The sequence below is a fragment of the Melanerpes formicivorus genome, unplaced genomic scaffold, assembly GCF_026170545.1.
Source record: "Melanerpes formicivorus ecotype bairdi unplaced genomic scaffold, bMelFor1.0.p_v2 SCAF_28, whole genome shotgun sequence".
In the NCBI taxonomy this organism is placed as follows: domain Eukaryota; kingdom Metazoa; phylum Chordata; class Aves; order Piciformes; family Picidae; genus Melanerpes; species Melanerpes formicivorus.
This window is the reverse complement of record NW_027142380.1, coordinates 1,119,420-1,141,242: the sequence shown is the minus strand read 5'-3', so window position 1 is coordinate 1,141,242 and position 21,823 is coordinate 1,119,420. Positions and strand designations below refer to the sequence as shown.

Here is a 21,823-nt window from a genome sequence, read left to right as displayed (position 1 = left end):
CTCGGCGGGCAGAGCCGAAGGTGACCGGCGCGGCCCGATCCCCGCCGCGGCGAGCTCGGCTCCGCAGTGGCGGGGGGGGCGCGCGGGTGCGCGCGCACGGTGGGGGCGCGCGCGGGGCGCAGAGGCGGCAGCCAAGATGGCGGCGCGGGTGGCGCAGGGGCCGGCAGCCCGCGGGCGCGCCTAGGCCGCGGCCCCCCCCCCCGCCCCCTTCTCCCGGGCGGGATTCTCGCCGTCGCGGCCCCGTCCCCACCTCCGGCAGCGCGGCGGCCGGCAGGATGCTGCCCTCGCAGGAAGCCTCCAAGCTCTACCATGACAACTACGTGCGGAACTCGCGCGCCATCGGCGTGCTCTGGGCCATCTTCACCATCTGCTTCGCCATCATCAACGTGGTGGTCTTCATCCAGCCCTACTGGGTGGGCGACAGCGTCAACACGCCCAAGCCCGGTTACTTCGGGCTGTTCCACTACTGCGTGGGCAGCGGGCTGGCGGGCCGGGAGCTGTCGTGCCGCGGCTCCTTCACCGACTTCAGCACCATCCCCTCGGGCGCCTTCCAGGCGGCGGCCTTCTTCGTGCTGCTCTCCATGGTGCTGACGCTGGGCTGCATCACCTGCTTCGCCCTCTTCTTCTTCTGCAACACCGCCACCGTCTACAAGATCTGCGCCTGGATGCAGCTGCTGGCAGGTACCCACCGCCACCCCTGACGGACCTTCCCCGGGCACTGGGATGGGCGTGGGGGATGTGGGGTTCACTGAGACGTGCAGATACCAGGTACTGGTAGCAGGATCCCCGGCCACAGGGAGCACTAGGGCTGCTCCAGGAAGCTGGGCTGGGTCCAGGCACTGCAGGGTTATGGTTCCAGGAGCCAGCTCTACGGCTTCCCGGGACACCCAGGCCAAGCACTCATAGCACTGAATAAGTGCTGCTCAGCAGTACCAGCTTGGGGCACTGGCATGCAGGGCTCCCCAGGCACAGCTATCAGGGCCTCTGGCCACATGGGTCAAAGCACCGTGGGGCCCTGGTTTCACAAAACAGCCTCAGGGCTTCTTAAGACAGCCAAGCTGGGCACTAGCACAGACCAAGTATCAGGAATGGGTACTGGCTTAGGGCACAGGCACCTTGGGCTCTCCAGGTGCTGGTATCAGTGCCTCTGGCCACAAGGAACACCAGGGTTCCCCAGGAAATCGGGGCTAGTTACAGGTATTGTGGATCTATAGGACTTTCCAGCCAGAAATTGTCTCCAGAGCGCTCCAGGGCTTTCTGGGACACTTAGGCCAGGCGTTGGTACTGAGAGAAAACCAGGGATGGGCACCTGTTTTGAACACTGGCTGCCAGGAATCCCCAGGTGAGATCTGACCCCAGGGAACCACAAGCTTTCAGGGATACAGCAGGAAAATTGGATCAGGGACCTGCCCTAGAACAGACACCAGCTCTGGGGCACCTGGACAGCTTGGAGCACCCCAGGACAGCCAGGGCAGGGACTTGCCTCAAGGCACCCCAGTACACCTCAGTCAGGGACCAGCTTTGGGACAACAGAGTCAAGGACCAGCTGCAAGGATGCCTTAGGAAGCCTTGAACCTAGACCCCGCCCTGAGCACCCCACATCAGGGACTGGTCTCCTTGTCTGTCCAGCCCCAAGGACATCCCTGAGTAAGCCTGCCTCGAGGGGATACCCACTGCAGGGGAATGCATGGATGCCCCCGATGGTACAAAAGCACCTATTCACAGCCAGGCCCTCCAGCTGCCCCTTAAAGAGTTGTGCCCAGGCCTCCTTTGCCCAGCATAGTGGAAGGGCTGTGGGGACAGACCTTCCCCAGCTGTCTGCATAAAGAGACCCCAAGTACAGTGCTTGCCACAGGACACCATGCATTTACCTCCATGGCTTTGCACTAGTGGCCAGAGGCTCAAGCCCATTCTCTGCAAATGTGGTCCAGTCTGTAGAGCCTCCTTAGCTCCCTCCACAAAAGAAACCCCACCACATATGTACCCCAATATCCACACAGAAGCACTTCTCAAAGGGACACTCTGAAGGGGACCTATTGCACACATTGATAAAGATCCTGAGCATCCCCTTGAGCACAGACCTCCAAGCTGTCCTCATAGAGGGTCTGTCCTTGTGGCAGAAAGACCTTGACAAAGGATGCTGAGCTTCCCCCAAGCAGTGGGAGCTTTCACTTCTCTCTCCAGTTTCACTGTGCAAGGGAAGACATTCTGTACTGTGAATATAAAGTGTGAATAGACCCAGAGCCCCCCACATTCGTAATGAAAGGCCCCAGGAGAAGGTCTCAGTCCAGTGAATGTGGGAAGACTGGACCAGCCCCACGATGGTGGAGGCTTGCAGCCTGCCCTGCTCTCTCTGTTGCAGCTGGCTTGGGCTGGAGAGCTTGACCTCTCCTCACCCAGATCAGGACCACAGCCAGACCTGATGCTGCCTTGGCTTATCAGGAAATTCCTTCATCTTTAATTTTCCCTGTCCCGAAGATTTACCGGTTTAAGGCAAATCCTACCGATTTTCAGCAGCTTAATCAAGAGGCTTGGAGCACCCAGCCGGTGCTGCTGCTGTGCAGGGAGACCTGTGGCATAGGAGCTGCACTGAAAGCAGCCCCAGGCCTCCTACTCAGTGCCCCCTGGCTCAGACTTGGGTGGGCAGAGCAGCACCCTGCTGCTGTCACCCCTAGGTACACCTCACCCTTCTTGGGGCTTGTCCCTGCTCACACCTTGCTCCTTGCAGCTACACCTATGCTGTTCACAACTGCACTTGTGGGAACCCTGTGTGCATGGCATGCTGGGGCCATGGGCCAGCTCTTGGGACCCCAGCTCTTGTCTCAGAGCTTTCTCAAAGCAGTGTGGCTATGTGGCATGTCTTGGGGAAAGTCCATTATCAGAGACTGGCCATCCATCCTGCCCTGAGACAGGGCAGCATGAGAGAGCTCCTGTCTTGCAGGAGAGGCTGTTGCTGCCATCAGGGAGGGCCAGAACAGAGAGAGGTGGTGGGGTGCTGTGTCCCAGCAAGAGAGAGTCTTGTCTGGGCAGGGTTGAACTTCCCCAGGCATGTCAGAGACAGCTGCAGGTGGAGAGGGAGCTGACACCACAAAGACACCATGGGGCAAATCCCCTGCGTAGGGCAGGGATATGACCTGGTGCAAGCTCTGACACAACATGATGGCAAACTTAGGAGATTCATCTGCCTGAGAGGTTGTGGGGGCTGTGCCAGAGCAGAGGGCTTGGAGGGGCAGAGAAGGGAAAGGCATTCCTCCTGCCTTGGTGGACGTGTACCACCGTGACAGAAGCAGCAGTGAGGCTCAAAGTGTCATTGTCTCACTGGTAAAAACCAGCTAAACCAAGTCAAAGGCAGAGAGATGGAGCAGAGAGATGGGGCAGAGGAAGGTTCACCCTGACCCTTCAGGACAGCTGGTGCAGAATACAGGGCTGCTGAGCGAGGGCACAAGCGTGCTCTTCAGAGGAGAAGAAGCAAGAGGAGGAAGGTGGGGGAGCAGGAGGGGGGAGGATCAAGAATTGGGTATCTCTTTCAGAAAAACAAGAAGTTTAAATCATCAATGTCTAATTAGTGGACGATAATCAGGAGAGGGTTTAATTAGAGCTTCACAGAAAGCTCCAGCTCAAAAGCCACTGCCCCCCTAGGAGGAGACTGGATCTAATTAAGAGGAAAGACTCTGCTTTATCACAAATAGAAATGTAGCCATCTGCCCTGCTCAAAATCCCAGTAATGCAAAATGAGATTTTGCTAAATCCTTCTGTTACAAAACCAGAAATGGGTCTTAAACATGAGCACATCAACAGCTGCATGGCTGACTGCACCTTGATACCACAGCAGTCCTCAGAATTAGTGGAGGAGCTCCTTCAGGAAGTCCCAGGGGATTTGATGCTTGCTTGAAGAGAACTGGGTGGCCCCTGTCATCCATCCTCCATAGAGGGCAGGTACAGGAGTCAGATGAAGGCAGCAGGAGTGATTTTGTGGATGCTTCCATTTCAGCAAGCACACAGCAGACATCTGCTGGAGCTCAGGGGGCAGGAGTACACCACCGTACACTGAGGAGGCTACCCAGGAGCCTGAGCATTTCCTCTGGTTTCACAGTTCTGTGCTGTGATAACCCTGTGAGTTAACTTGGAGCTTTGAGCAAAGTTGTCCTGGTGTCCCTGGAAGTGAGAGACCCCAGCCACATCCACCTTCCTCCTGCGAGGACAGTCCCTCTGAGCGTGCCTGGGGCTCTGCTTTCAGGAGGGCTTTGGATTTGTACTTACAATCTGCTGAGGGTCAAGAGCGGCCGTGTGAGCACACAGTGCATCATGCACTCAAGAAGTGACTGCCCACATCTGAAGGCATTGCCCTGCGCCTCAAGTCCAGCAGTCAGTATGCTGAGACCTTCCAGCTCCCTTAGGCCAGGCACAGCACCACACCTGGGCTGCCTTTCCACCCGGGACCATGGGGCTGGGCTTTGTCTTCATCAGTGGCCCCTCAAAATTATTTGTGATGTGTCCAGGCATCTTTGCTGATGGAGAATGTGATAATACATATCTATATCAGCCCTTATCTCCTTTGGGAGACCCCCCCCTTTGGAGTTACACCCCTCTCTAGGATGGGCTCTTCCCACCCAGTGTGTGAACTGGGAGGAGAAGCAGATCCTTAATCAGCAGCTTCGTCTTCTGCACTCCATCTGTGTTTGCCTCCAGCTGAGCAGGGACCCCTCACATGGCATGGCTGCATGGCTGCACTTTTTCGTCACGCCTGTGAAGAGGAGTGGTGAGGAAGTCCTTTGCCAGCTGCAGGGCTGAGCATGGCTGAGCTGCAGTGTGGTGGTGTGGCTGCAGCCTTCAGGGAGAGCTGTGGCTGTTTAACCTGGAGAAGAGAGGACCAGATCAGTGTTTGTCATTGTGTAAAAGGTGTTTGTCAAGAGCATGAGGCCAGACTCTTTTAGGTGGTGTCCCATGACAGGATAAGAGGCAGTGGGCACAAGCTGGAACACAGGAGGTTCCATCTGAACATAAGGGAGGCATTTCTTTACTTTGAGGGTGCTGGAGCACTGGAACAGGCTGCTCAGAGAGGTGGTGGAGTTGCCTTCTCTGGAGAGATTCAACACCTGGCTGGACATGATCCTGGTTAATCTGATCTAGGTGACCCTGCTTTAGCAGTGTTCCCTTCCAAATCCTACTCTTCTGTGATTCTGTGAAAGCAGAGTCTGGGCTGAGTGAATGCCAGAGGCCTGAAGCACTCCTTGGTGCTGGTGGTGATGTGGTGGCTCTGCTGAGCCATGTCAGGACAGGCTTGTCTTCCTGCCTGGGATTTGCTGGAGAGACAGCTCCTCTCAGAGAGAGTTTGGGTGTTCAAAACCATTGCTTTTTCGTGGATATAAATCATATATTGAAGCCCTTAATGAAAAAAATGAGAGAGAGATACCACTGCTCCAAACCAGCTAGGATCAAAACTGGAAGAGCTGCTGGGAAGGATGATGAAGTCTTCAAGCCCTTTCTCTGCCCACAGGAGAAATATTGCCAGTAGATGATCTTCCAGGTGAAGCACTTCTGCTTGCTGACCTTGCAGCAAGAAGGAGACATCACTGCTGAAAACCTTTGCATATCCTGAATTACCTACTAGCTTCTGCCCCCAAAGAAAGCTTTCCTGAAGATTTCCCCTCTCCTTTGCCTGCTAATCCTGTGATGCAGCTGGGACAGGAGCAGGACCTGACATCCTTCCAGCACCTTGTGCTCCAAAGTGGCCGGCCCTGGGCTTTGGAAGTCAGCATAACCCTCCCGTAGTGGCAGTTAATGTAGCCTGTGGACCTGCAGGCAGAGGCTGAGCTGGTGTTTCAGAGCTGCTCGTGTCCTAGAGCTTACATCCCTTAACTGTTGTTCCAGATAAAGTAACTGTCAGTTCTGATTCATGCAAACCCATAACTCCATTCTGAATCCTGCTGAGTTTTTGGCTCAGAAACAGCCTGTGCAGAAAAACGCCGTAAGGGAGCTCCTGTCTGTGTAAATGGCCAGTGCCAGCAGTCCTGAGCACACTGCCTTTGGTTTCACTTAGTTCTGAGGGCTCTTTATTTTTAGGAGGTGGAAGGGCTGTATTTTTCTCCTTTCCTTCTGGCACTCAGATCTCAGGAGGTTTCCTAATGAGAAGCAGCCACTCCAGACCCCAAAGTGGGAGCACAGACTGTAGTCCCTTGAGGGTTCCTCCGGAGCTTGTGTGCAGCGCCCAGGGGCACTACCCTGGGGATCTCCAGTGTGGAGCCTTGGTGTGCAGATTGCAAAGCATCACAGTGAGTGGCCATAGGCACAGTGGAGGGTATGACACCCAGGGCTTCCTCCACTTCAGCACCAGGTGGATGTGGGGGGGTAGATGGGGGTGTGTGTCACTGTACTATCCCCAGCAGAGAGATGTGTCTGTGTAAAGGTTGGGGTGATACGTGTAAGGGCAGGGGACAGCAGCTTGCTGAACCTGAGGGAGGGTGAGACACTGCCCATGGGGCACCGTCCCCGAGCTAGGTTTAACAACCTCCTCTGAGACTCAGCAGTTGCTGATTTTCCCCCACTTATCCCCACACTTTCTGATTCTTAGTCCCTTGTATGTCCTGTGGCAGTGTAATGCTCTGCACGCCTGTCCTGTGAGGGAGGTTGTGTCTCTGAGCTACAGGGCATGTCCTTAGCCCCTTCCACCCCATGGCAGACAAGAGGAATAAAAGCCAGTCTTCATCCAAACCTGCAAACTAAACTAGACAGCTGAAGTGATTAAAAAATCAGATTTGAAGCCTGCAGGCACAACTGCACAGCACTGGGGGGCACTGGGGTAGTTTTGGTGCTCAGCAAACACATGGCTTACTCAGGCAGTCAGTCTTGGCTGAAGGCAGCATCTGTTGGTGGATGTTACCTTGCCAGGAGGAGCTTCCTCAGCTTTCAGCTAAGATCTTGCTCCACTGCTGCAGCCTGAGCCATAACACTGAATTCCCTTCAATTAATTTGTGAGGGTACCAAAAGCCCTTAAGATGCATATCTCATTTCTAAGGGACCCTGACAAGGGAGCTCCAATGAATGGAAAGTCAGGAACCAGCTGCAATACCAAGCTGAGAAATGCCAGAGCCCCAGCTCCAGCAGGCTTCCAGGAGCAGCCCTGCAGACCACAGCTGCTGTGTCCTCCCTCCACATACACCCTGCCCCACGGACCACTGAAATGCCCTTTCTCCAATCTGCCTTTCCAACTGGGAAAACTGGAAGAACGAGGTGGAGCCATAGCAGCCGTGGGGTGTGATGAAGCGGCTGACTGTCCTCAGCGCCACCAGCAGTGGGGTCCAGTGTGGCACCCTCAGAACAACAGGAATGAAAAGCTAAATGGACAGGAGTGTGGTGGTTCTTTTGTCCTCTTTAGTAGCAGCTCTTGTAGATGTCATCACTTGGTATTTTTCATGCAGTTGCAAGGCACAGAAGTTGGCTGTTTTAAACAAAACCCCAGCTCCTCCTGCGGGTCTGCAAGGGACCTCAGTGCTTTTGGAGGCAGATGCTGGCACAATGGTGCCGTGGACAGAGGGATGGGCAGGCACAGCCCCATCCTTGTGCCCCTCAGACCTGCTGCAAGGGGCTTGTTGGAAAGGGCAGTGCCCAGGTTTGTGGAGCACGTAGGGATCCCCTCTTTGCTCTGCATTTCAATGTCACTCCTCGCTGCAGGCGTGGTAAGGTGTTTCCAGGACATTAGGCGGCCTGGGGACACCTTATAAAAGGAATTGCTTGTGACAGAGCAGAGGACTTGGCTTGCTGCTGGGAACATCTAGGACAGATGGACAGAGGAGAGAGTGCTGTGCTGCTCTTCGCTGGGAGAGGACCTGCTTTTGGTGGCACAGCTCCTTCCTGGGGAGCTGCAGAGTAGTGAGGGGCTTGGGGGGAGAGGCTGGTCACCCCTGGGCAGAGGCATTTAGGTACATGCAGTGGCTTGGGCATGCTCATTTGCCCTGGTGGTAAATCTGTTGTTTAATTCTCTCTGGCAAACAGGGTCTGTGAGATCTCAGGCAGAGCTCCTGGAGCTGCCCTGGGGCGCAGGGCACAGGCTCCCCCTTGCCCTGGTGCCAGTGCTGAGAGGGCACATGGGGACAGGAGGGACCAGGGCAGGCAGATGCAGGCTGGAGCCTGCCCAGTGGTTCTGTCAGTGGCCATCACTTCCTGTGTTATGACAACCTGCTGCTGTGTTGTGACAACCAGCTCACGTGCTGTGTGTTTCTCTTGCACCTTTCTGAGCTGCTCTCTGCTATTGCCTCAACCCTCTCTCTTCTACAGTGAGCACTGTAGAGGAGCAAGCTCTCAGTGCTTTACCCAGGCAGCTGGATCTACCTAGAACCCAAATAAATGCTCAGAAAGGCAGAGGAAATCCTGATACTAGAAGAGCCCAAGGGAAACCCCAAAGGCTGCTGTTCAGCTCCTGTGAAGGCCCAACTGAGGGCCATGCACAAAAGTGGGAGTTCATTTAAGCCCTTGCTGGTGCAGGTAAAATTGGCACCTGATTTTCATTTAACTTATATTTGCTGCCTTCTGCTAGCCTGGAGCAGAGCTCTGTTCTTCTCTTCTGGGCTGAGAGGGGCTGTCACTCAGGGCCACTGCCTGCCCCAGCAGCTGGAGTGCTCACCCTGCTGCTTGCCACACTTTCCTGTGGGCTAAGCATGCGCCCAAGGCTCTTTTCTCCTCCTCACCAATGCCAGCAGAGCTCTTACAGCCATGCCCATTTCTAGGCTGAGTCGTGTCAGCCTGACCAGTGCTGTGGGAGCAAAACCACCCCTCACTGAGGATGGCCAAAGGACACCTTGGCTTTTCTCACAGCTGTGCTGCACCAAGAGCTCAGTGGATCCTAAAATCCTCTTGACATCTCTACTTTCCTGGGAGGAGTCCCCAGCACAGGTCTGCCACTCCTCCTCACCTTTAATTCAGGCCCTCAGCTGAATTTCATGCCATCTAGCTGGAAGGTATCCAGGTTAGCAGGTAGGCCAGGTTGCTTCTCACTGTTGGAACAGGCTGCCCAGGGAAGTGGAGCAGTCACCATCCCTGGAGGTATTTAAAAGACGTGTAGATATGGCACATAGTGCCATGGTTTACTGGTGACTTGGTGGTGCTGGGCTAGTGGTTGGACTCAATGATCTTAAAGGTCTTTTCCAACCAAAACAGATCTGTGATTCACTGTGCAGCACACAGCGTCAGTGCTGATTGTATGTTTCCTTCCAGAGGGCATGGCTCTGGGTTGGTCTCATCCCAGCAGGCAGGGAGCTCCCCAAGATGAGGCCATTCTTGGCTGGGAAGTCCCTGGTGATGATGTGCTGGAGATGCCAGCTTATCAGCTCCTCGTGCATGCACCGCACTGTGCAGGCGTGTGGTGCCAGGGCTGTGCACGGGGGTAAATCAGCTCACAGATCCTGCCATTGTCTGCAGAGGCCCTTTTACCAGGTGGGTTTGTAACGTGGCTGGAGGAGGCAGAGTCTGGGTGGCAGCTGGTCTGTATGATGTGCCGGTGCACAGGCTGCCGAGGACAGCTCTTCCCTCCCCTGCCCTGGGAAGAGCAATCAGCACAGCTCATTGGGATGTGAGGGCTGTGCTGAGTCCCAGTGCAGTGCCCTGTGCCAGCCCTGTACTTGCTTTCCCCTCATCCTGGGCATTCCCTCCCTTACTGAGAGGAGTGAAAAGCCCCCATCAGCACCCCAGAGCTTGCCAGCCAGACCTCCAGCTGCTCCCCCCCGCAGGCTGCTGCCACAGCAGCACATGCCCAGCAGGGAGTTGGTGTCTCTTCAGCAGTAGAGGTCTGGGGAGGTACAGGCACAAGCCTATCGGTTCTTCCCCAACCCAGGACAAAGACAAGCCCAGGGCACCCCAGCTGCTCTCCAGCATTTAATGTTTTTAGCTGTCCCAGCTGATAGGGGGTGAGGAGCTTTTCTACTTGCTGTAACTAGAAAAAATGTCACCCCTTACCTTGACACTCAAGGGCTTTGTCACAGCATTTCCCTTCCTGTTAATCCCTGATGTCTCCCTACTTGGCACAGGCTGTGAGGTGGTTGGGTGCAAGGGCTCCTGGGGGTGATGACCCTCTTGGCAGGCAGCATCCCTGCCTGCAGCAGGGCAGTAGGTCCTGCCCGCAGGTGGGGAGCCTGTGGTCATCAGGCCCATGAGAAACCACTGATCCTGTGACTGATGTTTGAAGAAGCCAAGACCCTGAAGTCCCCATTTGTGCATGGGCCAGGTTTGGAGCAGCCACATACAAACACAGCCCCCTGTCAGAGCAGTGATGTCTGTCATTTGCTGTGTCACCTGGCTGTTGTGGAGCCAAGTTGGGTTCCCTGACGGGCCCTGGCTGCATCCATGCACTGACTGGGGCTCAGCACCTGGCACTGACACCCTGGTGGCCGCTCTGATGCATCACCCTCCTCTCCCCCTTGCAGCGCTCTGCCTGGTGCTGGGCTGCATGATCTTTCCCGACGGCTGGGATGCAGAGACCATACGGGACATGTGTGGGGAGAAGACAGGGAAATACTCCCTGGGCGACTGCTCCGTTCGCTGGGCTTACATCCTGGCCATCATCGGCATCCTCAACGCCCTCATCCTTTCCTTCCTGGCCTTTGTCCTCGGCAACCGGCAGAACGACCTGCTGCACGAGGAGCTCAAGACAGAGAGCAAAGGTGAGCATTGTGCTGCCGGAGGTCCTGATGCCCCACAACATGGCCCTGGGGGGATCCCAGCCTGGGGGCCCCAGCCCCTTTGGCAGCCTGCAGCTGGGTGAGGGTCTCATGGGCTTAACTGCCGCCTGCAAAGTGATGCAGGCAGGGCAGGATGGGAGCAGGCTGCTGAGCCCCTGCCCTGCCTGACACCATCTCTTCTGTTTCCACAGATTTTGTCGGCACTGCGGTAAGTCCTGAGTGTCACCGTCCTGTCCCCTAGCCCTGACTGCGTTGTGCCTTTGGGCGTGGCTGTTCCGAGTGGCCCCGGATGGGATGGGGCCCCTGGTTGTGTGGGGAAGTGGGTGGTAGGGAAGGGAGGCAGCAGAGGTGGGGACAGGTTTGTGTATGGCATATGCTGGTGGCACGATGGTGCAGTGAGGCCTGCCCAGCACCAGCCCTGATCCGCTGTGCTCTCCCTGCAGAGGATATAAGGCCGAGCGCCTGCAGCAGGAGCCTCTTCCCACGGTCAGCAGTCTGGGCGCTCCCTCCCCGTCCTGCCCTTCGTCTGCTGCCAGTGGCCATGCAGTGTCCTGCACCGCCCCCAGGGCCGTGCTGGCCACCCGCTGCATCTGCGGCCACCGCCATGCCCATGCCGGCACCACCATCCCACGCACCCTGCCAGTTCCACACCCCGTGCTGCCCGCGGGCCGCCGTCGGGGGAGGATGTCCCAGCCTGCTTCATTCAAGAACAGCATCTAGCTGTGGTTTTGTTTCAAGGAAAAGACAGTCTTGGAGTTTTTAACAGATTTCTACATCCCCAGGACTCCTGACCTGCTGCCTCCCACCTGAACGCGTGCCCAGTGATGCCCTGTGCCGGCTGCTCCAGGCCCTGGCCCCCTCCCTGCTCCCATTTTGTACAGCTCCGTGATCCTGTCTCCACAAGCTAGGGGACCCGGTGGCTGGGACAGGGCCCAACCCCTACTTTTATGTGTAAATTCATATTCTCTAAACAGGGTAAAGCGACTTGAGCCCCCTCACGCCCTGCCCTGGGAGTCTGGCCCCAGGACATGGTGTTACCTGGCATCTGGCTGGGGGCTGCTGCTGCTGCTCTCTGCCCCACCCCACCCCCCAGCACCGGGGCTGCTGAGACACCCAACTTGTGCTGCTGCTGAATGTAAGCCCTGGTAAGTGGGAGCAGCTGAACTCACAACCTCCCCCGGGGCAGGTGCAGGAGGATCCCTCACCAAGCCCCTCCCCAAGCTGGCCGCGGGCTGTTGCCAACCACCTTCCCTTCCCATCCCCATACGGTGCTTTATCTCCACTGGTGACAGCAAGGCTCTTCCCGCCACGCAGCGCGGCCTGGGGGGACTCAGGTGCTCCTGTGCCCGCCCTACCATCCTGGCCGTGTCCCCTGGCTGCACCTCGCTGGCCCGTGGTGATGGCCTGGAGGGAGCCAGTGGCAGCTGCCTGTGGCAGAGCTGAGCCTGGCAGGCTCTGAGCACGCCCCAGCCTCAATTGCACGCACATGGCACCCAAGAGCTGGCACTGACACCCTCCCCAGCACGGGCGGCTGCGGTCCAGCAGTGGCTCTGCTGGCCAGACCGGTACATGCAGGCTTCCCCAAGTCCTGGCTGCAGGGGGCTTGGGTAGCTGCAGCCCCTGCAATGCAATAAAGTCCTCAGCACCGGCCACGTCTCAGTGCGAGCAGCCAGGGGCTGTTTGCAGGGCTGGACTCAGGTGCTGGGCAAGGCATGGGAGAGGCACTGGGATGGGCACAGGGAGCAGAGCAGGAGCACAGCTTCGGGATGGGCAGCCCTGGGCAGAGGAGCTGTGGAGGCTGCCGAGGAACGGCAATGAAGGGCTCTGCAGGAACCATTGCCCAGTCCAGGGTGCCAGGGGCTGGCAGGAGCAGGTAAGTCGTGCCCTGAGGCCCTGCGGTGAGGGACTCAGCTGTGCCGAATCACTGTCTGGGAGCCAAAGCCACCCGGGACAGCACGCGTGCTGGCACTGCTACCACGGTCTCTGCTAGCCACGAGCCTGGTGGTGGCCACGTCACTCCTGTAGCTGCCCTCCAGAGCTGGACCAGCAGGAGGCCCCCGTGCCCAGCGGCAGCTGCCCTCCAGTGGGGCAGCAGGAGCTCCCCGGGTCTTGCCAGCTTGCAAGTGCCGTTGCTGGCCGAATTGGAAAAACCAACCAAGAAAATCAGTGGAGAAAGGAATACAGTAGCTGTAAAATATCTGTATTTTAGTACAAAGTTTGATACAGTGTTTCACAAAACCTTATTGAAAAATATAAATCAAACCAGGAGCTCAGAGCCCTGTGGTGTGTGAGGGGTGGGGATGGGCCCCTCCATGTGCTGCTGCTGCGAGGAGGTCGAGGGACCCTGTGTGGGCATCAGCCATTACAGCTCATGGGGTGGGGGGGTGTCTGAGGTGGCCTCAGGGCTGTGGTGGGACGTGAAGGTGGGGATCCCACCTTATGCCCTGGCGAGGCCGAACCTCTGTCTGCACAGGCTGGCACATGAGGGTGCCTCTGCCCAGGGCAAATCTCGAGGGAGAGGGTCTGTTCCAGGTGGGGGTCCCAGCTATCCCTGGATTTCAGCTCCCTCTTCACGAGTCTTCATAGCAACCTTCCCAGGAGGTGCTTGCTGCCCACAGCTGCTTTGGGGGCAGGTGTGGAGGAGATGGAGACAGTCTTCTGGGGGTGTGTGTGTGTGTGTGTGTGTGTGTGTGCATGTGCAGGATGAGTCACCACAGACACTCCCACAAGGTGTCAGGGGGAACCTTCTCACTGTGAGCATGGCTGAACACCAGAGATGATGGGTACCTAAGATATACCAACTTCGAGGGTCAGCATTTGGAGGCAACATGTGCTGGCCCCACACCAGGTTAGGCCCATCTCAGACTTCCTAAGGGAAAGACAAACAGTGTGAGAGCTAAAAACCCTGGCATCTGCATGCAACAAACCCCTCTCCTCCCCAAATGATCTCTGAACAACAAAGGGAGCAGGAGCAGGCCACAGTTTTACAATTGTGTCAGCTCAGGCTTCATCCAAACTGCTGGCAAAAGGGAGCTGTGCAGAGCTGCCCCTGAAGGGACAGGGAAGAGAGAACAACGTGCACTCCCCTCACCCCACAACCGGGACACCCCCACCCCAGGTGGTAAGGAAATGTCAAGAAACTTTCAAAAATGCAGTTTTTAAAGTTAAGTATTTTTATTATCAAAATTATTACATCTCTTGTGAAAGTTCAAATGTTACAGCATGGTGTAAAAACTCCACTAGAGTAAGAAGCTACAGCCCCCACCTTTCCAAGAGCTTTCCAGGGTCCCTCCCTCCTGTCCCCTTGCTGTGCCCAAAGGTGCTGGAGCTTGGGCAGGGCCCCCCCGGCCCCCTCCCGCTGCCCATCAGGGCAGAGCCTGCCTGCCCCGTGCTGCTCAGAGCACGGAAGGGGAGGCTGCACCCCCAGGGCTAAGCCGCGTGAAGTTTACACCTATTTTATACAGTATACAGACACCCAGCTGCGGGGTGACAAGTTCCATCCCAACACGCTCACAGCCAGACAGCGTGAGAAAGTTACTCTTTGTTTCAATATTTTAAAAGTCTCCCCTAGGTTGAACAAACACCTGATTCAACTGTGAATTAGAGAAACCTGTAACAGTCCTAAAAAAAAAAACCAAAGGAAGAAGACTGTGCATCTGAAAGGACAGGGGAGACAGACTCACAGCATTATGTTATCCAAGAGAAAGGAGAAGTTCCACTGCAGCACCAGGGATGACACCTGTCGTATATTAGCTAACCTACTATGGTTATAACTGAATATAAAATTAGATAAATAAAAACACGCCCGATATTACAGTAAACAAGTGAGAAAGAAGCTGGCAATCGTATGGAATCGGACAGACAGCGCACCGTGTCTGGGCCGGCTCTGCTGCCGCGCTCGGCGGGGGACAGCGGCTGGGACACGCAGCCCACGCGGTGCTGCCTGGACAGCCTCTGGCGTGGCACAGACCGGGGTTCCCTCCCAGCACCTAACCCCTCCGCAGCCCCCCCCCGCTCCTCAGCCAGACCCCCTGTGTGCCTCAGCATCACTTTACTTACCCAGCCCCGGCCTGCTCCCAGGGACCTGCTCCCCCAGCAGGGCGGCGGCACACGGCAGCAGCCGCCCCAGCAACGCTCCCGCTCGGACCCGCGGCAATGGCCCCCACCAGAGCAGCAGGCAACAGCGCATCCCAGATCCTTTGCAGCGACAGGCACACGCATGCTCCAACTCCCTCCCCATGCTAGTTCACATTTGCGGAGATTCCATGGTCCTGGGAAAAGCTCCGACCGCGGCAGTCGTGACCCAGGCCCGAAGGCAGTGGCGCGCGCTCGTCTGCTCGTGACTGGAATGATCGTAACGGATTAAAGCCCTCCCCAGAACGCACCGAGAACCTGACCTATAAAGAGAACTTTGGGATTGGAGTTCAACTTCCCCCAACATTTTCTTTAATCTGCTTTCGTGTTCAAGATGAGGCCCATGCTGCACGAGTGACTATGGCCATGGGCACGGACAAGAGACAGAGGCTGCACCACAGTCATTGCACTTGAACCATTTGCTTTTGTGTGTGTTGTGTTCTGTTTTGTTTGTGGTTGGGTTTTTTTGCAATGTACCCACGCACCAGGGAACAGCTTTGCTACAGTCTCTGCCTCAGAGAGATCTGCATTCTCCTACAAGGCCAGAGGCCAATACTGCTCACAGATCTCACCTGTGCATTTCAGACCTCAGCCTCTGACCCCTGGCACCCCAGCATCAGGTGCAAGCTCCCAACACTGGCCCAGGAGCCACTTCCAGAGGTGACTGGAAGGAGCTATGGGCAGTTTCATCCTCCTGGAGTCCAGGCAGCCCTAGGAAAGTCCTGTTTGAGTCTTTACTCCAGAACCTTGAAGCTGCTGAAGTCTGTACTGATGGACACTGCTTCCCCCACGGTGTGGATAGTGTTGTGCATTGGAAATCACTGCCCCCCGGGAGCCCTGGTAGAGAACAGACTGCCCAGAGCTGGGCAGGCTGATAGTCCGCAAGTCTGACTGTAGTGACCTAGCACTGGGGGGAGCAGAGGCGGAGCCCGACGCGCCCGTGCACGGCTGGGAGCCCGACTCAGAGGAAAGAGAGTCCACAGCCGTCTGCTGTGCTGGGCTGGCAGCAGCAGGGCAGCTCTTCTTCAGGAGGCTGCCACTGCTGCTGCCAGAGTGCTGCTGGCTGCTGTAATACCCCGAATTCCCTGCAAACAGGGCAGAAGAGTCTGTGGAGATTGAGTGGGCTGAGCTGGAGTACGGGGTGGAGGAGAGGGATGTTTCTGAGGAACTGTGAGAGAGGCTGTGTCCTGTCCTCTGTGCTGCTGCTCGATAGCTGTATCCAGGAGACTGAGCAAGGTGTCCTCTGTAGGGGGAGGAGCTCTGCTGGAGAAGAGTCTGTGATTCTGCCTGGGGACTGTCAGACTGCAGGAGCTGAACAAGTCAGTGAGGAAAAAAACAGAACAGGCATGTCAGACTGACTTCCCCATTTCCAACCTCCTTGACAACAAAGGTTCTTGGTGTAGCAGGGTGGGAAATAACTGGCAGCCAGACCCAGTTTCCCCTCTAATCCTGTTAAAAGCTTTGTTGCAGAAGGGGTAGATAATATATGAAAAAAATTACCTGGTAGCTGTATCGTGAAGGACTGTAAACTGCTGGTCCTTTGTGGGCTTCTGGAGTGTCTCCTCCTGCTGTGTCTGCAATGCACAGGCAAGATGTTACAACTCACCCTCTGGACTGAGACCACCACAGTTCCCTCTCAAATGACACCTGCACACTCCCCATCCATCTAGAGCCAAGACAAGAGCAGCTTCTCCAGCCATCAGTTTCAGGAGCTGAAGAACCCTAGCAAAAGGCAACTGGAAAACCTTTACACGTACGAGCCAGCCACATGTGTTAGGAGCTGCTGCCTCCCTGCCACCAGCTCTTTCTGGTTTAGTGCAAAGCTCACCTGCCTTGGACCACCCTATTTCATAGAATCATAGAATCAATAAGGTTGGAAAAGACCTCAAAGATCATCAAATCCAACCTGTCACCCAGCACCTCATGACTACTAAACCATGGCTCCAAGTGCCACATCCAATCCCCTCTCAAACACCTCCAGGGACGGTGACTCCACCACCTCCCCGGGCAGCACATTCCAATCATAGAATCAATAAGGTTGGAAGAGACCTCGAAGATCATCAAGTCCAACCTGTCACCACAGACCTCATGACTACTAAACCATGGCACCAAGTGCCATGTCCAATCCCCTCTTGCACATCTCCAGGGATGGTGACTCCACCACCTCCCTGGGCAGCACATTCCAATGGCTAGTAACTCTCTCTGTGAAGAACTTTCTCCTCACCTCAACCTCCCCTGGCACAGCTTGAGATTGTGTACTCTTGTTCTGGTGCTGGTTGCCTGGGAGAAGAGACCAATCCCCACCTGGCTACAACCTCCCTTCAAGTAGTTGTAGAGAGCAATAAGGTCTCCCGAGTCTCCTCTTTTCCAGGCTAAACAATCCCAGCTCCCTTAGCCTCTCCCCACAGGGCTTGTGCTTGAGGCCTCTCACCAGCCTCATTGCCCTTCTCCAGACCTGTTCAAGAGTCTCAATGTCCTCCTTAAACTGAGGGGCCCATAACTGGACACAGTACTTATGGTGTGGCCTAACCAGTGCTGAGTACAGGGGCACAATGACTTCCCTGCTCCTGCTGGCCACACTATTTCTGATGCAGGTCAGGATGGCCACACCTGGTGACAGCAACACACAGGCACAGAATGGGCTCCCTTAGCTCCCTGGAAAGGATGTCAGGGGCAGAAGACAGTTTCTAAGCACTTGGCAATTCTCCAATTGGCTCTGAATCCACACTGGCTACCAGCTACAGCTGGGGAGACAAAAACTGTCCCTTCTTAGACAGCTCTCAGTAGGATCTTGCTGCAGGTTTTCCTCAAAGGTAAAGCAGATACTGCTGAAGACTGAGGTCCTCTGCTGCCACTTTGGAGATTATGCATTACAAATCAGTTGAGCTGCTCCAAATGGAGCTACTCTTAGAGCTCAGAAATGCCTGTTTCTGAAACAGACCAAGACGATGAAAATATTTTGAGGCTTAAAGGATACCTGCAGCACAGCACACATGCATCTACTTTAGTTAGGTGAGATCAAGAGGAATAAGCTGCTCCTTAACAGAGCAAGCCTTTCTAGCACTCATATGAGGGAGAGTGAACTTATTTTCCTACCAAAGAAATGAACCTGAACCAAGGGAGGCAAAAAGCACTTACTACCAGTGCCCAGCAACTTTGCTGTGTGTATTTCTCAGTTGCTACTGCTGTAAGTGTGGGGCTCAGCTGGTGACCATGGTTTCTAGAGGACGGAGTGGAAGTGGTGGGACTAGAAGATTTCAAATTGGAGTTATGTTGCCATCTAATGAGACAGAGCTGCTTATCTGCAGCATCTCAGGGATTCTCAGCAGCTGTGTTTGAAAGCCTCAGAGAAAGAGTGCTGGTATCAGTATCAAATGTGTGTGACAGATGTCCCTCAGTCATGAAATGGGACACGCTGTCCAAGTCTGCTTCGTACTTCTGCCAGACAGGTCTGGCTTTGCACCAGATGCACTGGCAGGAGCACCAGTATCAGCAGTGCCCATGGCTTTGCTGTGGTTGTCTTCTCTGTGCTACCTCACAACTGCTGGCTTAGCTAAACAGGAACCGTTACAGAGTTGTCTTGTCTGCTGTTGAGGTCCAGAAGCTTTCTTCCTCAGGGCACAGGATCTGCACAAAGACTGGGGCGTGAAGCTTGCAGAGCATGTCCTGTGCTACCTTCCATCTTCTGAAATGGTATGGGATGCATCGAGTAGCTGTGTGCTGTAGGAGTCATTCCAAGTACTGTAGAAAGGCAAAACTCAGAAGTTCGGGGCATGTTCTGTGGAGCAGTCATGCACAGAACTGTTCAATCTAGGAGACTCCTGCGATTAACAGAAGCTGGATATGAGAATCAGAGGAAAACTAAAGACTTCTGGAAGAAACTGTTTCTTTTGAAGCCAGGCACACCAGCAAGGCTGCTCAATTTACTGTCAGTGCCTCTTCACAAAACCCCTTGACAAGGTAAAGACTCTAAATTACAAAGGACAAATGAACTATAACCTTCCTGAATTTGCTTTACACAAACTTGTGAGACAAAACCAACCTCTCCCTCCCCCATTTATTAATCCTTGCACAAGATAGGTGAAGAACTGCTTTTCTTGGCAGTACTGACCCATGTCCACCTCAAAAACAGATGAAGTGACAGCTTTAACTGAGAGCAGCTGCAATTCTTGTGGCACACACACAAGACTGCATTTCATTCCTACACACCTCATCAGCAAACCATCCAACTTTGGGGTTTTTAGTTGCCCTCCTATCTGTTACAGCATCAAGTAAATGTGTATCTTCATAACTCCTGCAGGTGGTACCAGGCATGGCAGGGGCTCAGCCACTCACTAAATATTTTAGTAAGAAGCAGACCAGCAGATGAGGGAGGGGAAGGTGGCTTGAGTATGAAAACAGGAATCTAAACAAGCTGCTGAAGGAACTCCCAGGGTATGTGAAGGAAAAACGATTTTGCTGCACCAGAATGAGATGGAAATATTTTTGTCAGCTACAGCACTAAGTTTCTGCTACTTGGGAGTGGGGTGGGTTTTGTGTAATAAGAAAGAAGAATGGATCAATGTAGATAAAAGTTGAACTCAGCCTAACCACTGGATGAGGCAAAAAAGCCAGAGCTATACAGATTACAATGGGCAAAAGGCCTGTTCCAAGAACCTGGCTTTTGGCCACCCTTCTGAAAAATAACCACCAAGAAAGCCACTTCCACTGGTATGAGAAAGACAATAAGACGACTCCCAGTGGGATCCCACAAACCCATGGAACATTTCATAGGATAGAGGATTCCCTCCCAAGCCTAGATATAGAAAACTCACTGATAAGAGATGAAGTCAGGGGTGCAAAAATAGGCAAACCACGGATGAGAAGCTAGCTTTCAGAAAGTGGTTTCAAATACACCTTACTGCAAATGGATTTGGTATGAAGGGAATATACACTTGGCCTCAAATGCTCAGAAATGAGATACTCCAAAGGCAAAAGTTGCAGTTGTTGCTAAATTACCCAAAGGGCACTTTGTGCCAGCCTGGGTTAGAGGCACTACTTTTTCCATGTCTAAAACCACACAACTAGGTTCTGGCTTCCAGAAATTCAGGTGTCTGCTACAGATTATCACCAAGCTGTAATCATATCAGCCAGGTCTCCAACAACCATCAGCTAGGAGGAAGTAGGGTCTGATGGCAACACACAGACTAAGTTATTAAAATATGATGATGCACCACTGTAAGTCTCAACTGCCATCAGAGCTCTGAGGGGCACTGTCTATTAGGGAAAAACAACCATGTTCAACAGAGACTGCAATGTAAGTAAAAGGAAAGCAACTCCATCTTGCAGCTAAGAAATCAGGCAGTGATGAAGTGATCTTTCCATCTGTTGAAAAGTCACATCTCACCCTCAGACCACTGACAGAGAGAAGAGTAGAACTTCAGCTCAAGTTACAAATACTGACCCTGCATGCTCCTTGGCAAGGAACATCAACCCAGAACTGACTTGATCTCAGAAGGAGATGCACTTCACAAAACTGACAGATGTAATCACACAGGGAATCACATAACTTCAAAAAGAGCTGAAGTAAGGCTTGGAAGCTAAATTAGTTCTTAGCCCTGCCTAAAGCCTACACCTGCATTTTAGTGTGCTAATACATTTATCTGAATGTTCAGCCAACTAGAATTACTAAACGATAGCACTTTCATCCCAGGTACATAGGGGCAACTGAGACAATGCTGCTTAACCCATCTGCCCAAAGACAAAGAAGCTGTCCCTGCCAGAGCCAAGATGCAGGTAGTCTTGAATCCAAACCCTGGAAGCCTTCCAGAAGAGGGATATAGGCTCAAGCAAGATCTGAATAACAATAAAGTATGGTTTGCAGAGGGCTCTTTTAAGACACTGATAATGTTAAAGGTACAACCTCACAGACAAGTTTGCAAGGTTATCTGAGCCCATCATTTCCCACCAAAAAGTGTCACCTTCCTACCTGCATCTCTCTCGACAGCACTGTCACAGGTAGGTGAGGATTCGTTTCTCTGCGATACCTTCGCGCCGCTTCGCAGCACCTTCTCCAGTATGCCTCTGCCCTCTCGAAGCCTCTCCACTGACGTTGGCACCATCCTGCAACACAAACCCAGGGGCAGATGAGGACTGCTCCTATACAGCTGAGAGTAACACGAGCAATACACATGGGGGCTGTAGAGTCCTTGGAATGATCACAAGACAGGTCTGCCTCTAAAGCCTCTGCTTATATTTACTGGTATCATACTGCTGCAGAAGCAAACCCCTACTACAGAAGGGAGGGCTCAGAGACCACCAGCTCTCTAGACAGATGAGGAATAAACTTCTGCAATGTAAAGAAACCTCTTGTAGGATTTCAGGCTGCCAGTCACTGGTTACCATGATAGCACTGCCCTCAGAAAAAGGAATCTTTACTCTTATCAAAAATATGGTACAAATATCCAGTTCAGTAGATCACAGGACACCTTCTCCCAGAAAAACTGTTGAGAGATTCAACAGCATTTTGAAAATCCTGGTATTGTTTCAAGATTAGATGCAGATGTTTTACATAATTACTTTTCTTCAGACTAAAAAGAAGCAAACCCAATAATACCTTTATGGTAATACAGTACAGTCAGATAATGAAACATTCCTGAAGCAGAGCTAGCTTGGCCATTTTGTCCATTAGAATAGAATAGAACTAATGCTACTTTGACCTGTTTTTTGTAATGTGGAAGCATTCTGCTCAAGACTGGTGCTAGATCTTGTTCCATTACACACTACAAGCGTCTGGTCTGAGGGTGGAAAAGAGGGAAAGTGGCTTTCCCAATGCCTGTAGAATAAAAACAGAGCCACAGACAAACCTCAGAACCTTTGAGCCAATATTCAATCTACCATGCACAGCACCATCCAAATCTCTTTACAAACACTTGTTTTAACCTGTAAGATAGTAGCCCCTGGAAGAGGAATTCACAATGCCTTTACCCTAGACACTGAAGAAAATGCATCTTAAAAATGCCTGAATTTATATATATTTA

At 53.8% G+C, this 21,823-nt stretch overlaps 2 protein-coding genes across 2 annotated transcripts in view; one reads left to right on the top strand and one right to left on the bottom strand.

Annotated features, from left to right (window-relative positions):
* Positions 1 to 137: 137 nt before the first annotated feature.
* On the top strand, positions 138 to 12,938 carry LHFPL4 (LHFPL tetraspan subfamily member 4). The gene is made up of 4 exons (XM_068154144.1): positions 138 to 681; positions 10,416 to 10,652; positions 10,862 to 10,878; positions 11,114 to 12,938. Exons 1-4 carry the CDS (start codon positions 276 to 278, stop codon positions 11,120 to 11,122), a joined length of 669 nt encoding a protein of 222 aa, XP_068010245.1. The 5' UTR covers positions 138 to 275; the 3' UTR covers positions 11,123 to 12,938.
* An 882-nt stretch (positions 12,939 to 13,820) lies between these two features.
* The window catches only part of SETD5 (SET domain containing 5), a 73,241-nt gene continuing 65,238 nt past the window's right edge, over positions 13,821 to 21,823 (bottom strand). Inside the window, exons 22-24 of the mRNA XM_068154143.1 lie at positions 20,773 to 20,906; positions 16,305 to 16,378; positions 13,821 to 16,115 (exon numbers count right to left, since the gene is read on the bottom strand). Of these exons, the coding sequence (XP_068010244.1) occupies positions 15,516 to 16,115; positions 16,305 to 16,378; positions 20,773 to 20,906 (808 nt within the window). The 3' untranslated portion in view covers positions 13,821 to 15,515. The remainder of the gene's footprint in view (positions 16,116 to 16,304; positions 16,379 to 20,772; positions 20,907 to 21,823) is intronic.